The 19,092-nt window shown below is 40.6% G+C and overlaps 1 protein-coding gene across 1 annotated transcript; it reads right to left on the bottom strand.

The window, feature by feature from the left end:
• Window positions 1-53: 53 nt before the first annotated feature.
• Window positions 54-17,645, bottom strand: LOC129596142 (cell adhesion molecule Dscam2-like). Its single transcript, XM_055493331.1, has 15 exons — window positions 17,324-17,645; window positions 8,276-8,488; window positions 7,379-7,813; window positions 6,794-7,084; window positions 5,993-6,509; window positions 5,176-5,567; window positions 4,552-4,689; window positions 4,251-4,409; window positions 3,507-3,921; window positions 2,954-3,096; window positions 2,414-2,698; window positions 1,771-2,067; window positions 1,439-1,612; window positions 950-1,339; window positions 54-698 (listed from the first exon to the last, which is right to left on the bottom strand). The coding sequence occupies exons 1-15, from the start codon at window positions 17,397-17,399 to the stop codon at window positions 178-180; spliced, it is 4,446 nt and encodes a 1,481-aa protein (XP_055349306.1). The 5' UTR covers window positions 17,400-17,645; the 3' UTR covers window positions 54-177.
• Window positions 17,646-19,092: the final 1,447 nt, after the last annotated feature.

Genomic DNA, 19,092 nt, shown 5'->3' with positions numbered 1-19,092 from the left:
CGAATACTGGTTTTATTCTCTGAACGGTACTTTAAAACCCAATTTTCTGACTGAACATCCTTTAACCTCCACCTGAACGCTATTACAATTTACAAACGATCAACAACACAATCTACGAAAAAAAGCTTTGTACAACATAAAAAGTTTATTAAAACAAAAACTTTCCATTTTGTCTTTCTACACAGCAGTATTAGGATGCAGCGGCATAATATTATCCACCAGTTCATCCATCAGCTCGCCCAATGTGTCCACATTGGCTGAGCGGCGCTGAATTGAGTGCATTTTAAAGGCCTCTTTCCTGAGGGGCGTAGTCTTTGGTCGTGCACTGCGGCTACCGGCTCTCGTGTCCAGCTTCTCATCTCCGTCCGAATGCGGCGGACTGGGGAAGTGGAGATGTGGCGGCGCCGTGCTGGTGGCCTGTGGATGGCCGCGCTGCACCCGGTTGGTGCAGTACGGATATACATAGGCCGGCACGTCCTCCGTACTGCTCGGGCTGCTGGAGGAGGTGGGCGGCGCTTTGGTCCGGGGCAGGGAAGAGGCGCCCTGGCGGGGCCGCGTCGGCAGACGACGCCGTTGTGCCGGTTTCGGACGGGTCTTATGCGCGTGGCAGTTGAGTTTGTGTGTCACGCCGGCATCCGAGTCGGAGTTGTTGCTGCGATCGCTCAGCCGCGGGATGGAATCCCGCTGAAAGCTGTCACCTGGAAAGACAAAACAATATACATATGCATTCAAAAAGATATACCGAATTTATAAGTTATATGTACAAAGAAATAAAATAGCCGAAAATACAAAGAAAATATGAAAAAACAGTCGTTTGCTATTCTATGTACTTAAAGAAATTCAGATTTTTATCAGACCTTTATAATCTTAGATAAATCATTAAATCTTATAATGATAACGTAATAATGTAATTTTGGAACATTCTCGTTCAACGTTAAGTGTCACGTACAATCGGTATTATGCTTGACGTTGCTGCCAGAAAATCCCGAATCCGGTGTGCTTTCGTCGCGCTTAAGGGAGCGATTGCTGGGTGTCTGGTAATGACTAGCAGTTTCGGAAAGTATTAAGGCTTCGCGCTGTCGGCCGGCGGTGTTCTGGCGTTTCGGTGAACTAAACAGATTCGACGCTTCGTTCACCGTGACGTTGTTGTATATGGGCGGTTGCCATTGTTTGGGTGTGCTGGCCAAGGACACCGGTGAATGATTGTTGGCATCCATATAATGGGCAATATTGCGCCAGGGTGACGGTATGCCGGTAGATTTTCGTGGTGTCCGCTCAAGATCAAAGCGCACGTTTTCCGACGTCAGATCCCGACGGATATTGGTTGCATCGTCCAGATCTACAAATCAGCACCAAATAACAGGAAATTTATTAATTTTTCCAAGACATTATAAATTTACATCATTCAACGATTATGTAAAGTATTTTTGTTATTTACCTGTTGAACGAAATTTTCGCTGTCTTCTTCGTCTGCACACAGTCATAACGCCCACCACCACAACAAAAATTCCGAGTAATGTGGCAACAATTGATAACCAAATGACATTGGTCGTGTTTTCGTGGAATGCCAAGACGGAATCCTTTTGCAGTACAACTTCCGGAAAGGTCGCTTCTGGAAAGCAAATTCGCGAAATTAACAAAATGATTAAGGTCATGGACTACGTAATAGTATTTGGGTCTCATTAATAAGCTGCTTCATGTTCAGATTAACACGTTTGCAGAGCAGTACATATGATTGTAATTATAACATTCTGTCGACTGCTCAGTTACCTCCATTCTCCGTCAATGTTGAGAAAATATACTCCTTCTCGGTGGCACCGGCATCGTTGTGTACGGTGGTGCGCATGCGATAGACCGTTTCCGGTAAGAGATCTTTCATGAAAAACGAATCTGCACCGCCAGGTATCAGTCCACCCACCGTCTTCCATTCAAGACTCTCGTAGTATGTCTGATATTTTATAGAAAAAGTTCGTATGGGACAACCACCATCTTTCCACGCGGATAGCAGCAACAGTACGGATGTGGTATTTGGGACTAGAAACGCTTTGAGATCGGGAGAAAGTGGTGCTATAAGGACCAAGAAAACACAATTAAATTCATAAATATCAGCAAGAATATACATATATTGTTTCAGATCTAGCGAATTTATCATCTATGTAGTTGCTAGTGCAACTTATGTTAGTAAGTAATTCTCAAATAGTACACAGGTCATACTATGATGAAATGTCGTAACCATTATTAGTTTTAGACTGTGTTTTTCTAAGTATGCTGATCATAAGACGCCTTTTTAGAGGTTTATCAGCATTCTTACAAAATTATGCGCGTGCATTAATTACATGGCGCGCTTTCTTAGGTTTGACCTTTTTAGAAAAAATTTTAATATACAGAGTAGGTACTTAATCTTTTTTAATACCTTGTCCGCTGGTATGCGCCGATGTTTCCAGTGATGGATCGCTGGTACCGATATCGTTGAAGGCCGTCATATAAACATGGTACATTTGTCCGCAGCCCAGATGCGGCAGTGAATAGCTATTGTAATTAGCCGGCAATCGAACGCTCTTCCAGCTGCCGGTTTCCGGTCTATAATACAATGTAAAAGCCTTGATCATACTTCCTCCGTCGTTAGTGACTTTCCATTCCACTGTCAAGCTGTTACTGGTCGATGAGGCAATGGTTACGAGCGGGGCTTCCGGTGCATCTACAATGGAGCCAATCCATTGGTTTTTTTCTCCTGGCTTGTTCGCCATGAAGTGATCGTTAAGATAGACACATCAACACACACGCAACCAAATCACCTTAAGATACACTTATCCAAGTATTACGTATTGAATACCCCACTTAATGTGTTAGAGGGAAAAAACTTACGTAAACGTTTGTGAAAATGTAGCATCTGTGTCTAATACGGCTAAGTGCTGGAGAATTATTTACTGGATCTGTGCTTTAGTGTACTTACGTTGCACGATAATGGAATGATCCAAAAATTCCGTGTTGTAAGAGTTACGGACTTTGCATGTGTAAGCGCCGGCATCTTGTGGCTGCAGGTCTTTAATGCTTAGTGAGCCATTGGACAAAATTCCCGTTGAGATAAGCTTATTCCTAGCAAAAAATGTTGCGGTAAATGAATTTGCTTTTGCTAATGACGCCAAAGTATTTTTTATATAAACACACAAATAATAAAAAGAAAAATATTTAGCCAGTAAACAAAACTTAAGCATAGCATCAATTCTTTAGTACTCTAGAACAAATTTAAACGCCTTCGTTTAATGGATCAGCTTTATTTGAATTTGTTTTAAAAGATTTAAAACCGTACCGTGGATACTTAATTGCCGATTACTAAAAATTAAACGAAAATTATTATTTTTAAATTATAACATTGCTTTGGTAATATAGTTTTATCCCTCTAATAACAATCGATACATTTTAGTTTATGTGTTGAATTTACTTCATGTTTTTATTTTAATAATTTTGCCTTATTTTTACAATTAAAATTATGCAGTCGTTTTTACCCTTTGAACCATTCGGTAGTTGGCTGCGGAAATCCGACAGCATAACACGGCAGAATCGCTGACGTGCCCATTGGCTGACTGACAACCGTGCCAAAGGACGCGATACGCGCCGGTCCAGCCGATCCCACGGAAGTTTGCACTTTAATGGTTGGCGGACCTTCACCTCGGTCGGTTTCCGCCGTAACGAAGAATTCATATTTACTTGATCCCGTTAAGTCCGTGAACTCGTACTGATTGGGCGCATCCAGTGGATAGACGGTCCTTTTCACTTCGTTATCGCCATTTCCGCTCAGCGGACGCATATAGACATTGTAGCGGATGATAATACCGTTCTTCTCCACGGGATCCATCCACGTAACCAGGATGGAATTAGGTGATTTCAGAATAGCCTTGATTTCCGCTGGCGCAGATGGCACTGTAAATAGTGTTCATATATAACATGCACTATGCGGCATATGTACAGAAAAGTTAATATAAACTTGGACTTATATAACAAAACTGTTATCACCATTAACGATAATAAATGCGAATATAGAATTGCGAATACATGCCAAACACAAACGACACATTTTATATTTCGAATTTACAGTAATTTCTTTTCAAGTACTAATGAATACAGTAAATATCAAAAAATTTGGATATTTAAAAATATGCTTGGCAGTTGTTAAAAATTGTGTGGACAGTATACGCGCTTTACACACGGCGTTTTCGCACGCATTTTTCTTCGTTGGCGACTTTTCTTACCATCGGAGAATGTCTCCGCATAGACAGCCGCACTCGAGACGCCATCGCCCATCTTAGTGAATGCCAGCACGTGAATGGTATAATTGGTAAACTTCTTGAGATCATCCACGGAGCAGCTGGTCTCCGTGACCATCTTGACATCCGGTTGGGATGTCCATTCTGCAGCAGAGGATCATTTCATCATTATATGCCAAGTGTCGAACTGGCCCAGTGCAACAGCATTCAGCGCTTCACGGCACATGTTTGACTTCATCAATACTTTATGTACACTACTATATATATAAAGCAGTGTAACACTGACCTGTAGACGGCTTGAAAAGGACTTTGTATCCCAGGAGAACACCGTTGATGTACTCGGACGGTAACGGTTCCCATGTGATCGATATTCGTGTTGATGATGTGGCGGATGCGGTGATTTCATATGGCGCTTCACTGGGCACTGTAAAAGTCAAACCACAAACATTTAATTTGAAATTTACCACAACGTGAAAAGTGTTGATTTTCAAAGTCTATCTATATAATTATAACATACACACCTATAAGACTGCAAACTTTCAGAAACTGAATTACGTATATAAAATATATATTTTTATATGTGTCCAGCCACAATATTATATACAGTACTAGTACAAAAAAATGCAGAACAACGATGATATATATATTAAACTGAAAATGTTTAATGCGCTAAAGAAACGTATTTTAAACACTTTAGCATTTAACTTTTGCACAGTTTGTATCGAAAATTATGTAGCACGATGTGTAAAGGTATGGAGAGCATAAAATAATTATATACAGCGTATATGCCGTATTGTGTCATTATTATGTAAAGTTCTAAACATGTATCACATTTTTACGGATTAGTGTTGGATTGAGTTGTTAAACAGAAATCGATAATTTCGATTGATTTTCTTGATGAATCTCTTACCATCCTCAAAAGTCCTTATGCCGGTGACAATGGCCGGTGGTCCGAGGCCCATGGCATTTCTGGCCTGGACAATAATGACGTACGTCGTGTACTTGCGCAGACCCTTGAGCACGACACTCTCCTTGCGCTTCCCATCGGATTTAATGGTAATATTAGCAAAATCACCACTCGTATTCTCCACTTTATAGCCCACATTGTAGCCGATCAACTGCCCATTCCACCCGTCACTGACCGGTGGGATCCAGGTCAAGTTGACCGCCGTGGAGGAGGCCGCAACGGCCTGGACGTCCATGGGGATATCCGACGGCGCCTCTTCATCACACAGAATCTGCACCAGTTGACTCGGTTCACTCTGACCCAAAATGTTTGACGCTCGGATTCGCATGTCGTATCTGTAAAGAAAAGCAGATAAATTAATAATCCATATAAACACCGTAACAAATTATTCATTATGTAAAATAGAATTGAATTACACATATTATATACCTAAATATTTAAGTCAATATGAAGTTGCCTATAAAATACCGAATGCAAAAAAGGGTATCTGTAAAACACAGGGCTATATTTATATTTATTTTCTGTAATGCACATATGAAAATACAGTTTTTTAACTGATACATACAGCAAAAAAAACCTGCATAAAATTTTATTAAGTCGCAATTCGTGCGGATATGAATTCAGTCGCAGACAATTCAAATTTTCAATTCGAGTATGAGTATTTGCATTAATAATTTAGAAACTTTTTTAATTGGGCATATGCCAAAATCAGGTTAAAATCGAAACTTCCGCTACCAATAATCGAAACACCATGTCATACCGTTGTGCGGGTTTGAGGCTTTTGACCGTATACTCGGAGCTGTTCCCAGGAGTATACTCGCGTTTCACTCCATCATCATTCCATCCCTCATGCGGACGTTTCCATTCGACAATAAAGTTGATGACCGGACTGTTCCCATCATATCCGCCCGTCCAGCCGATCTTGACCATGCGACTATTGGTGCCTAATACGCTGATGGATGTCGGCGCCTCCGGTACTTCCTGGACTAATAGATTTATCACCTTCTTCGCCGAGCCATACTCATTGGTCACTTTGCACACGTATTCCCCGGAATCGCTGCGTTCGGCATGTTTGATAAGGATGGTGGATTCCTGACCGTCCGGTGTGGCTTGTGAGTGAAAGGACAGACGCGCAAAGTGGTTGTCTTTCAGTTCGACGTTCTTGTAATGCCAGGTTATGGTCATCGGGAGGTCACCCAGAGCGCTGCATGTGAGAGAGGCCGTTGATCGTAGCGGCACGTTGGTGGTCTCCCGATCCAGTAAAAAATATGCCGGAGCTAACAATAAAATACATATACAATTCAACAAATGTAATACGCATAATTTATACCAAAGCATTACAAATCAGTGCTCTGTCAATAGTAAAATCAGTTAAATGAAGAAAATCATAATGTTTTGCAATCTAGATTATTGCATTTGCACTTATAAATAAGCGATAACAAAATATCTTACATACATTTATATTTATAATTTTATATAAATATACCATTTTTATATTTAAGATTTTGTTGTAAATATTAAGAAAGTACAAACAGAGAACATGATGTATCGTTTAACCGACCTTTGACAGCAAGATGGATAACTTTGCTGATGGCGGGACCGATGCCGTTGGTGGCCTGACACAAGTATGATCCCTCATCGGTCCGCTCCAGATCCTGTATCCATAGCGTGCCGTTGTCGAAGACATGCTGCCGTACACTGGCAACAGGTGTATAGTTCCCCGGTGTATTACCAACTGATTTTTTCCACTCAATAACCGGCTGGGGATTCCCGTTGGCTTGACAGGTTAGACGCAAATCGGTCCTGTGGAGTGCCACTGTGTCCGTTGGTTCGTTAACCCAATAAACCGGAACTGCAATGTGTACATTTGTTACTACCGTATGTAATCCCACATCACGGCGACATTAGTCCGCGTTAGTATTACTGATTTTCAATCTGTTCAATTGGCAAATTACTGGAGTTACTGTATGTATTGTACAGACTGCACTACACGCTTATGGAGACAATATGTTCCAAATGAAAATGATAAGCAATTCCGAATAATTATAAGCTCCTACTTTATTATACGGGTATATTGCGCAATACTTGAATATGTCAAATTACGCTTTATTCACATAAATACTTTTACAGGAAAACAACAACCTACCATTAACTGTCAGCACAGCGGTTCTGGTGTCTTGCGCAACGTCATTGCTAGCCAGACAAGTATAATTTCCGGCATGCTGCACACTGAGACTGGGTATAAGGAGGAAACTGGCATATTCATCGATATCCTGCACAACAATCTCCTTGGATGCACTCAACAGCATACCGTCCTTGTACCACTGGATGCTAATCGGCGGATCGCCCCGACTGACCAAACAGGAGACACGCAGCCGGGCACCCGGCGAAAGGTCAAGCGGAAACTGCAGCGGATCAATGCGGGGCGGAATAATCACCCGTAAATGGTATTCCTGCTGGATGCGGCCACCACGCTGACACACATACACACCGGCATCCAGACGCGCGTCCACTTTCTCGATGGCCAGTGTGCCGTTGGGATACACCAGCTGGCGATGGTTGACCGGAAGGAGATGATTATCTACCAGTGCAGAAAGGGGGAACGTTTTAGTATGCGATAAGTGTTTTCTTTGGGATAATTCGTTTGAATATCAAACAGTCCTACTCTAACCCATTAAACTAGCGCACATGTTTAAAGCAGCGAATGCCCAAATATTTTCTAAGAATTTTCAAACAGTTTTTCTTAATTATTAGCTTATTAAAAATCAGCTGTGCCGTTTAATAATGGAATAAACACTTGACAAGTTTCCCTTTTATCTGCATAATTTGAATATAAACAACAGCCAGTTAGAACGTTTAATGCAGCTAGATTGTAATTCAAAATAAATTTGTTGCGTTTTAAAATGTCTTTTTTTCGTCCTGCGTATGTGCTTATATGTCACTCAGTATTTACCCTAAATTCATTTTGCCGGCAAGCCGAAGATGAAAATTTAAATGGAAATAATTGTATAAATTATGTATTCCACACAGCGTAATACAATACCTCGTCGCCACTCTAATTTCTCCGTTTCCTTGGAATTCGGCATCGATGCACAGTGCAGCAAGACGGTCTGCTCGGCCACGGTGGTTACATTGAGCAGCTGTTGTGTGTAGGCGAGTGCATGCGCATCATCCACCATTCCAGCACTGTTCTTCCTCGTCGATACGCTCCGCGATGGCCATCTGGTCTGAAGTGGTGTGGAGTATGTTCTCAGATCTGCAACCGAACACAGACATAAAAAATTGACATTTTCCGCCGAAAATTACACACTCTTTAAGCAGTGTAAATATGTAACCGACAAAGAAAGTCGCGCTTAATTTAGCGGCGGCATAACTTTGGCGGGCAGATGCAGTATTAAGCACTCTATTTGTAATTCATAGTTTATACTCCTGCGATTTGGTCTGCAATAATATGAACATCAGATACGTTTCACAACGGTGATTAAAGGTTTTTGCTTTAGCCGTTATTTCCCCGGTTCTATTCATGAAAAAAGCGCCCATGTCTTCTTCATCCAAAAGATGTCCTTTGGATGGGTGTTTTTTGAGTTTCAAAAAGCCATAATATAGTTCCGTAAACCAAGTATTTTAGACGTGAAAATGTACATAAAAAGGGGCTCCATAAGTATACTGAAACATGCCGTTCTTAAGACGGCGTGTTGTGCTCCGACGATGTCTAAAGCACGTCAAAAAATTGCTTGCCGTAGAACCGGGTTCAGACCAAAATAAGAACTGCACAAAACAGTTTCTAAAATAATCGTATATTATTTTCCAAAAAAACGTTTACGCATAACTACGTCAATCATAATTTAATCATCCAAGTTTAAGGAAAAATAATTTTTAAATATTACAAGTTTCCGACATTCAATTAATGCAGCTGCAAAAGATGCGGTTTTTAATAATATACACTGAATAGTTTACAGATTGTTGATTTATCAATTTTACCGTTTAGTGGAATAATAACTGTTTATTTACGCATAATTTGCCGTATAATCGGTCGAGCTGTCGCTGCAGCATTGCATCAACACTTGAATGTTGTTTGTTGTGACAAGTTCTGACGAGTTTTTCTTGCATGTCAAACTAAGCAGAACGCGCAGAATAAATAAATTTCCATATTTTGATTGCGACATACGCCGCATAGCATTGGCCATTTTTCGGGTTATACGGATCATCACCTGCGTCATCGCGGTGATTCTGGCCGGCTTTATACGGGCACCGCATGAAACTGACAGTCGAACAATGACCGGCATGCTGATGCGGCTGGCCCCGCTCGACACAAATCAATGCTCACAACGCTCGCCATTGTTTTAAGTGGACTCCAAAGAGGAATGCCAAACATTAATGCAGATTAGAATATTTCCACTTCATTGTTCTTGAAAAGCGTTCCCCTCTGGGTTTGAGGATGCGGAGAATTTCCTCTCAAACTTGCAGATGGTAATCAAGCAAACGCATACCGGCACTTTCCAGTACCATGCATAAATCATGATGTGTGACTAAATTTAAGAAATCCATTAAGCAAATAACTATAAAAATATAATCTACAGATACACGGTGTAATTTCACACAGAAATTTGTTTGAAAGAATCCGAACAAATTAAAGTTGAAGCAAAATTAAATATACAGTTTCTTTACAGCAACAACAGAGACGAGAAAAAATTTTACAAATGATGTATTTTTTTGGCAATAGAAAATAAATTAATCCGTATTGTACGTTTTAAAAAAAACCAGTGGAAAGGTTCAGAAAAATTACCAGTAATTTTACTATTTAATTTTTATTCATGAAAGCACATTGCATTCGGATTCTATCGATAGTCGTGCTACATTTACGCCAGACTCTAAGCGACTTTACCCACTGTTATTTCCCAGTGGTCAGCAATTATGGCCTTTGTGACAGTAAGTAATTAGTTAGGAGGTTAATGCTCTCTCGATGGCCTTTTCTGCTAAATGAATGAACGATTAATTACTGATGGTGTCCCCGGCCAGCATCTATATATTGCCGGTCACATGTTGATCAAGAATGGTGATAAATATATCCCACTTTTGACAGTGTATACGGTACGATTTATGGGACTATGGTGGAGGGTGTCCAGTTGCGCTATGATAGTAATCAGGCCACACATCCAGCGGACCAACACATTTCATACGGTACAACACAAAGAGAAAGTGCTGAAGTCAATCAAAAAATGTGCGTTAGATTCATCATTAATTCATTTGGAGATCCCGCGGTGTGTTTCGGAAGTCAGCCGGGGCGGAGTGCTAATTATAGAGTGTGTGCAGTTGCTGGGATTTGAGATTATTCAGCAGGTGGTGTATATAGCGCATCGCTGGGCAATAATGCATGCCTGCACTGTTTTCTTTCAGGATTTAAAATCGCTCGGACAATATCAAATTTTTAAAAATGGACAATAAATTAAGCACTCTGGGGAATTACTTCCGGCGTAGGCAACGCAAATATTTGTAGCGCAACATTCATGTGAAACGTATAATTAACGTAATGGATACGATTTTATATACTTATGTTCATTGTATGTTTAATAAAGCACATAATTATAACATGAAGCACGTATCCGTTTTAATTGCGTTTAACGTAAACTAGGTGCAGCGCATTCATTATATACGCTAATAAGAAATTTAAATAAATTAGAACATTCGACATTGTCTGCGTATTGCAACCATATCCGATGTGTACCAGACGTATTATATCCACAGTTGACAGGAAATGGCTACTGTTGACCGATACAACGTACTCCCTTCTTTCGCTACTGTGTCGCCATTGTGGAAAATTTTAATTAAACAAACGAGTTGTATTACCCGGGATATGGCGCACGAACTGAATGGGATTTTGTAAAAGTGTACGGAAACAGTGGCCGGCAGTGTACGTGTTGGCAAACATACAGTTTATCAATAGACTTGACTTTTGACACGCCATCAGTTAACCAGTTATACGGAGTTTAACGAGAGAGGTCCGATCCCAGCAGATGGTCATTTCTCCTCCGCGCCATGCTTGCCATATCGTTGCACCAGGCCGCATACACAAAATTTCCATATTGCTCAATTTACACAGGCTTTTGTTTCATTCTGGCCATTATCAAGGAATTTCCGCAAGCGCTCGCTTGATGTTTGGTTAAGCACTGCGTTAACTCGATATAGAATGCAAGAGTTATCGATATGCTCATAATATCCACTGGTCAATTCACCGGATATGGCTACAACGATGCGCGGACAATGGACGGTGATCCTTCCTTTCAGCGTATCTGTTACTTTTTCCGGCTGATAATTATTTATTTCACAATCATCTATTTTACTACTTCTATTTCAATTAGAGTTTTTGGTAAAAATCTAAAAACAGGACGATGCCAACGAAAAAAGTAAAAAAAGGAAAATGGTAAGAGAGGTGTCCGTGCATCACTGACGTTTGGTCAGCTAATGGCACCCCCACTGTTCAACATAACGGAAGGAAACAGGATCATGGAGTTTTTAAGTAGGACAACTGGAGATTGCCCAGTATAAAGTATATTAGTTCAGAACAATTTCCTCTTTATGGAGGCAAAAAGGAAAACGTGTAATTTTCAGCCCAATCTATCTGACACATGCCTCGAGGGGCATACGCGTATATTGATTGAGATCGGGCGCGGGCAAAAAGGCCTGTTTGTGTGTTTACTAGTTAAGATAATAATCAAATTATTGCCGGTCCGGAGTTTGCGCAGCGATCTGCTTTTACACGGCTACAAGGGAAAATAGCCCAAGAATGTCACTTACTTTGAATGAGGAGTTCCATTTATACTTTACGCGCCGCGGCATATTCTGCCCACCCGAAGAATGCCCAGTGTTGTCGGCATAAGCACGAATTCGCATATATTCACTAATGGTATCATTTATTAACGATGTTTATCAGCTGCGGCTGTGTTACAGCAATTATGTGGTCGGCTATTGTGTCCACTTATACCGTCAAGTGACAAGTTTGAGGCTCTTTCTAAGTGGCAAGAATAATAACCATCCTCGTCAATAACAATGCATAAGCTCATGAAAATTTAATTATGTACGTAAGCATGAAATTATAAACCGATAACAACTTCCAAAACTTCTATCGATACGATAAGTGCTTGTACTGTTCTTCCGCTTCGTAAGACATTTATGCAAGTGCAACGTATCCCACACATTTTTTAGCACTGCAGTTTTCAGAAAAAAACTTAACCTAGGGAAATAAAAAAAGCTATTAATGTTCATGCGGAAAATATTTCAAAATCTTCCAAAAATCAAAACTGCGATGCCACTTCGCACAAAAAATGTAGTCCTACACATATTTGAAAAATTTAAACAACTTTTGCACAAAAATTCAATCAATAAGGGCAACGAAAAGGTCATTATCACCACTGCCTAACAAAATAGCAAATAAATATTGCGGTAGTGAAAAGGGTACAAAGATCTCTTCACGACATATCCCAAAGCACGTTTTGCACTCTATTTCCTCGGAAAATGGCGAGTGTTTTGCAGAGAGTGAGAAATTTCTTTTGACTCTTGATGACAGCATTGATTAATGCGTCGACTGCACTGCTTTTCCTGTTCAAGTTCAATGCAGCCGCAGCACACACGCATATGTAGCGTATTGATGATAATAATCCATTAAATCCATATTTCGCCACTCTTCTGAGTGCCCGCAGTTACAGCACGTGTCGATATCCACTGTGTATGTGTGCTGCGCCGTATCGAAGAGCAATTAAAAAGGACCCAGCGCGTACATAGTGATAAATAAAATTGTATGCTCAACCCGGCTCTTTTAAATAAAATTGTCTACGCCGGTTCTGGGACATACTCTAAAGCCCATCACAACTGGCCACTTGAACATAGAGGGGAACCCCCATGTCTTTTCGCTTTGACCAGTAGTCAACGGTCATTTTATTTCAATGCGACCAAGCGGGAGAAAATGTTCCTTGTGACAAAATTTAAAAGCGCACCCCCTCTCTCATCTGGAGAATGTATCCATTGAAGGTTTTGTATAAATTACACAGGAAAATGCCGGCGGATTCTTCGCCGACCCGCATAAATATTCCGCCGCACCGGCCATTGCCTAGTGGAAATGTTAGCGGAACAAAAACCGGCGCGCTCCAAAACGCTTCACTTATACATGCACTCTCCACAAACCGCTTTTCACCGGCCCATCGAGCCTTGTAATAACAGTTCACAAGTTCATGGACCGGCGCTTTCATAACCATATTGTAGGATATTTTGTTTGAATTATTCACCAAGTCTTTGAGAAAACTTTCCGGTAAATGGAAAACTTAAAGAAAACTGCCGCAAAGTTCCGTCCGGGGCATTATTTTAGGCTGGCCATCAATCACCATGGGAAAAATGAACGGCTTTTTGAGTGGAAAAAGAGAGAAAAAGTTCACAAAGCCGAAAGCCGGCGACGTCGTGCAGGTTGTTGTCTATATATTGCTATTGATGTTTCTATAGATAAATTGCGTAAATGGATTCATTCATTTGGCCAAGACGTTCCATCAAAGCCAGCCAACCTGTCAAATCTCATATATAAGCCACCATGTAGGACAAACAGTGGCCAACAGTTATCCGAGAATTTTAAATTCCCACCGAATCATTTGTCGCGGCTAAATGAGCGCACACGAATTGTGTGTGTATAACAGAGCGGTGCCATTAGTCTACGTCTTTTTATCAAATAGCCTCAAGATGCTGCGTGTCCCATTAATTTTCTAGATGCACAGGCAGCGCCTAAGTGGGATATTTAAATTATCTCGCTAACTGACTCGGACAACATCGATTAAAAACAACTGCAAATATTTAGTTGTGTAACCTATTTAGAGTGAATTATTTTTCAATGAGGCCTCCATAGAAAAACTGGAACGAATCCAATGTTTGTTTTATTAAGCTTAAAATTTATTTAATAAAAAACGATTTCGACCAGAAGTAATACACAATATTCTTCGGGAATGCGGGTGGCAAATAAACATAAAAACTAAAATATAGTACAGTCTATATATAAATAATCTATAACGAAATTCGTGCTCCAGAAATTTTTAGTAATTTTTAATAACAACTTTCGGTCCAGTACACGTTAAAAGGCATGGGCTAGACGCGTTTTTGTCAATTTTTAAAGCACTTTTTCTGATCCTTGAGCGCCAAGGAGATAATTACGGTAGCGAACGTTGAAAAAACTCTTAACACGCGCTCTAAAAAGATCAAATAAACACTCACTTGAGTAGCGATATTTTTGACAGGTTTTCACACATCGCCCACCAACCGGCCTTTGCCACCCGGGCTAAAGTGCGGAAGTCGTCACAACATACACTCAAAGTGCAAAAAGTATGTTTGCATATTTGCGGTTGGCAGCTGTTTTTTCTAGTGCAAAAATTTTTTAAGTACCGCTTGACTCCGGCGTCACTCAATCTCTCCACTGCTGAATATTTAACATGAACGATAATTTTTTAGCACATATAATATTCTGTAGGCGTTGTCCTTACCAGTTATACATCTGCCGCATTATTACATACAACAAGAAAAAGTTTCCAATAGCAAAATGTAAACAGCTTTTTGAGAAATTACATACTAAGCTGTTGAACCAGTTTCTTCAAAAGGATTTGCTTTTTATCTCTCGAGCCATCTGGCGCACTTGTGCAACCAGTACATTTTTCTACACTGATTCCATTGACAATCCCGCCCTAACTGACCAGCAGTCTATATTCCGTTTTACTGCTGCGAATATACGAGCACCCATATTTCGCAGTTAATCGCTCATTACAAGATCATAAAACTATTAATCTTTAAACTGTGTAAACGGGTTCAAATGGTGCAGCGCAAGTCAAAAAAGAGACTGGCCACTCAATTTCGGTATTTGCTGGGTAATTCTTTTCCGCAACAAGAACCGGCACCAAAAACCGGGTCAGTCCAATAAATCCCTAAATAATCACATTACAATTTGCCCCCAACTCTTGGCCTGTGCAGTAATGGTCAAGTTGCCTCCTGCAGCGACAATCAAGCGTAAATTATATTTTTTACTCTCTCTTCCGTGCTGAAACCATATTAGGCTACTGCCCCTCTTAATACAAGAGACCAAATGTTTGAAGAAAGGAAAACTGCTTAACCGGCGCGCGCAAACGTTGTAATCGTCATCGTTTAACAGTTTTTCATTTATCCGGCTCCGTCTGTCAACAGTAATGTTCGTCGCGGCAATTACAGACATATTTGGATAAAATAACAAACTATAAAGAAAAGACTAATGTTTCGGTGTGGAATGATGTGCTGAAGACAGCAAAAATGGGAGCAGACTAGTGACTACCGTATATTTTCAGAATAAACATATTTTCAAAATACGCTTTCAAGCGTTTACTGTGTAAAATCTATTTGCAAAATTTTTAAATTTTAAGAAGACATACATAATTTGTTATACATACGTAGTTTTTAATGCCCCTTTTTGTTAGTTCTCGGCATCTTAATAACAGTAACGGTCACGAACGGAATACTGCAATTATATTTTTTCCGGTTTCAGACAATGTTTATTCATTGAAAAAAGTGTGTTGGAGGATTTTTGCAACATATAGCTGATAATAAACCAAGAACAAAAGTCGCTGTCATAAATCGTATTACAGACGTATTGCAATAAATGTTCGCCTTGCACTGATTGACAACTTTTCCGTCGGCTGGGTTATTTTACGAGATGACCGATACAAATTCTTTTATGTTCAAATCGATACAATACCGACCGATTGTCATATTTCCTAATCTTGCCACAGTCAATCTCTTACAAACCACGCCGGACGCCTTGTCAAAATTAATAATAAAAAAACTAATACAGCAGAACCTCGGAAAAATGCGCATATTTCGTGTATGATATGATGCCATCAAATTTAATAAAGCAAACGGCAGAACGTGATTTAATAAGCGGATTGTCCTATCGCGGGGATTAGCACTGTAACCGCATTAGCACGATCATCTAGAAATATTTGGCCCGGCGGAAAAGTGAGATGCGCAGTGCGTACACGTCAAGTTTACCGATAAAGTATCCATTTTGATTGACAGTTATCAAGTACACAAACTGGACAGTCCGCGCATATATGCATGATGCCATCACATAGTAAACAACGCGGTTAAACCGTGGTCAAGTTGGACCCGGCATCAACATGAGTGGAGACGCGCGGATTACGCTGGTGAAGAGGAAGGATTGTGAGGATTTTTCCAACCCGGTGACATTTTCACTTTTAATAAACGGGAGCAGTGTTACACAATAATATCATATTAGACGAATGGTCAGATAATTCACATCAGCACATTTTTCTTCGGATCACTAGGGCAGAAAAAGGCGGCAGAAATATCCAGCCCTACCCTATCGGCTTAAAATATCATTCATCCGATTAAAAAGGAGCCAACGCAGGCCACAATCAGCGAGTGGAGGCGAAGACAATAACGTATCCGTCATATGTTTGGCTTAACTATGCGGAAAGCAATTGGAAAACGGACGTTTTAGGGGAAACTTTTAGCCATTTGATCTTTTCGCCCTAATTCACGTTTATTGCGAAATGTGAAGATGCTGAGCGCGGCCAGTGTCGGATTAGTGGGGCTTTGATTGTTTTTTATGGTGGTAGTCCCGCTATTCGCTGTGTTTGTACAGCGTTTTATTACCAATGTTATTCTACTACATTCTACTCGTATAACACCCATGTTCGGGGGTTCTTATCTAGCTCTTCACTACAACTTGTAAATTGACTTCCGGTTCGCACTTTTCCACAGGAGAATACTTGAAGTACATTCTTGTGTAGTGTACTATTGCAGGCAAAAATCAATTTTAAAAATCTTTAAATCGTGAAATTAAATCTCAGTATACCCGATAAATCAGCCTATCTGCGTTCACCAAATGAATTCCACTAAAAGCCCGGAAAATTTATGTGGTTACTTAAAATCAAATACAAATAACGCCAGAGTGTAGTACAACTGCGGCAGATAAAAGCCGGTAAACACAATAAATGCGAATCTGCAGTTTACTTCGGCAAAACAATAATGCTGGCCAAATTTGGAAAATCCGGATATTGCCATAATTTACGCTTACCTTGACTAGAAGTCCATGCATGAGGGAAATGAATAATTCCCACAAAGAATAACAAGAATATTCCATAAATAGCCATCGTCCTTTGCGCGCATTCACGATGCTCCCCTTATACCGGCAATATTTTAGATTTTAACATTTTGCAAAAACCATCAACACAGGTAAACACTTCAATTTAGATGATATTAGAATGCGCAAAAACTAAAATCGTACAGCAAAAAAGTCTCGCCGGTGAAAAGCCGGAGCGCTTTTTTGCCGGCTGTTGTGGTATTGAATCCGTTCACTTAGCGCATAGATACCGGTGTGCATATGCGGCAAATGCGCGTCGACTACACCAGACTGATTGACGCTACTGGCATCTCAACTTTTCCCATCATTACAATCTCCCCAAAAGAAAACCACTGCCAATCGATACACGCCGCCGGCATCCCTCCGTACGCCTGGATCCGGCTGCGGATTGGCGCACTCCACCTTCAGCGCCGCACCATTGGCTGGCCCCGCCTCACGGCATTACCCTGACAGATGGTAGAAGAGTGGCGTCTGCCGATACGCTCCAGCACACCGTAGTGGATGGGTATAATTGAATTGCTGTACGGTTTGGATAAATTTACAAAATCAGTAGGCTTTTATTAGGAAGCCAAAACGACTGAAAGAGAACTTTCCGATATTTGCAAGGGAATTGTGTAAAGTTAACACGGGAAAATCAAGTACCCATCCAAACAACAGATGTAACACTTGGATAATAATATGCCATATTTCGCGGTTTAGTCTGGCAGACGTTGCCGCATTTAAAGAACGGCTATTGAATTACAAATGTACATAGACGTTTAATTTTATGCATCATATGCCCAGCTAACCATGCGTAGTACGGTAATAATTTTTACCGATAAAATATATACGCCCTAACCGCAGCGCTCATAAACGTATATTGAAAAATGATTTTTTCGATTAAAATTCGATTGTCAAATCGACCACATATCGCGTTAGCGCAGTTTTCAAATTAAACTAATTTTCTCGAAGAATCCCCGGTGATTTAACATAAATTAACCTCGGCAGTAAAAACCTGACAAATCATTTTCTTTCCGCAGCGTGACATGTTTTTAAACTCTGTAACCTTGCCAGACACAGGGTGATCCTGCAGGACAGTTGGAAGACGGTCTAATACAGTCTGCCGGTAACCGGACACCTAGTCAAGCAGTAAATGAGCAGAAGAAGGGGGTCTTGTCAAGAACACACCTAGAATGTGCGCTTGTTCAATTGCTAGAAACAATTTCCACTATTGTAATGAAGCCGGCCAACGAGGTCAGCTGCATCTTATAATGTATTCTGACGTATATATGCAGTCCTGTGTGTGTGCATGCACGGGAACGATGAACAGGTGTCATTGATGCCGAGGATATATATTTGTGGGCTTATATTCCAGCGTGCCACGTGCCTCGAACGCCGATATTTAAAGCGTCCAGCAATTTTCCTGACCAAAAGTGCGTCTACGTGCGCGAAGGCAAACAATGCCAGTGTATATGTCCGAAATGTCAATGCAATGACCATCTGCTAGGCTGATTAGCGGTGGCCTTGTTTCTCTCGAGCAGAAACCTGTTAATCATTTTGGAACGCGAGTGGCTACATTACAATCCCACACCGGAATATTACCATAAATGCAAAGCCGAAAGAATTGTTTCGCATGGTGTTTTAAAGGCTTATTCGATACAAATGCAATACAGCATGCATGTGAAATATTGGCGGTAATTTGCTGATTTTGCTCATATCTCCGT

Source organism: Paramacrobiotus metropolitanus, unplaced genomic scaffold (genome assembly GCF_019649055.1).
Source record: "Paramacrobiotus metropolitanus isolate TYO unplaced genomic scaffold, Prichtersi_v1.0 Parri_scaffold0000087, whole genome shotgun sequence".
In the NCBI taxonomy this organism is placed as follows: Eukaryota; Metazoa; Tardigrada; class Eutardigrada; order Parachela; family Macrobiotidae; genus Paramacrobiotus; species Paramacrobiotus metropolitanus.
This window is presented reverse-complemented; position numbering and strand designations above follow the sequence as displayed.

Bases quoted from the DNA above. Each gene is read 5' to 3' on its own strand.
- LOC129596142 (XM_055493331.1), bottom strand. From the start codon at position 17,399: ATGGCTATTTATGGAATATTCTTGTTATTCTTTGTGGGAATTATTCAT. The intron at 7,814-8,275 runs GTATTGTATTAC...CTGCACTGGTAG, and splicing joins GAAATTAGAGTGGCGACGAG to ATAATCATCTCCTTCCGGTC. The intron at 5,568-5,992 runs GTATGACATGGT...TTTTCTTTACAG, and splicing joins AGCCTCAAACCCGCACAACG to ATACGACATGCGAATCCGAG.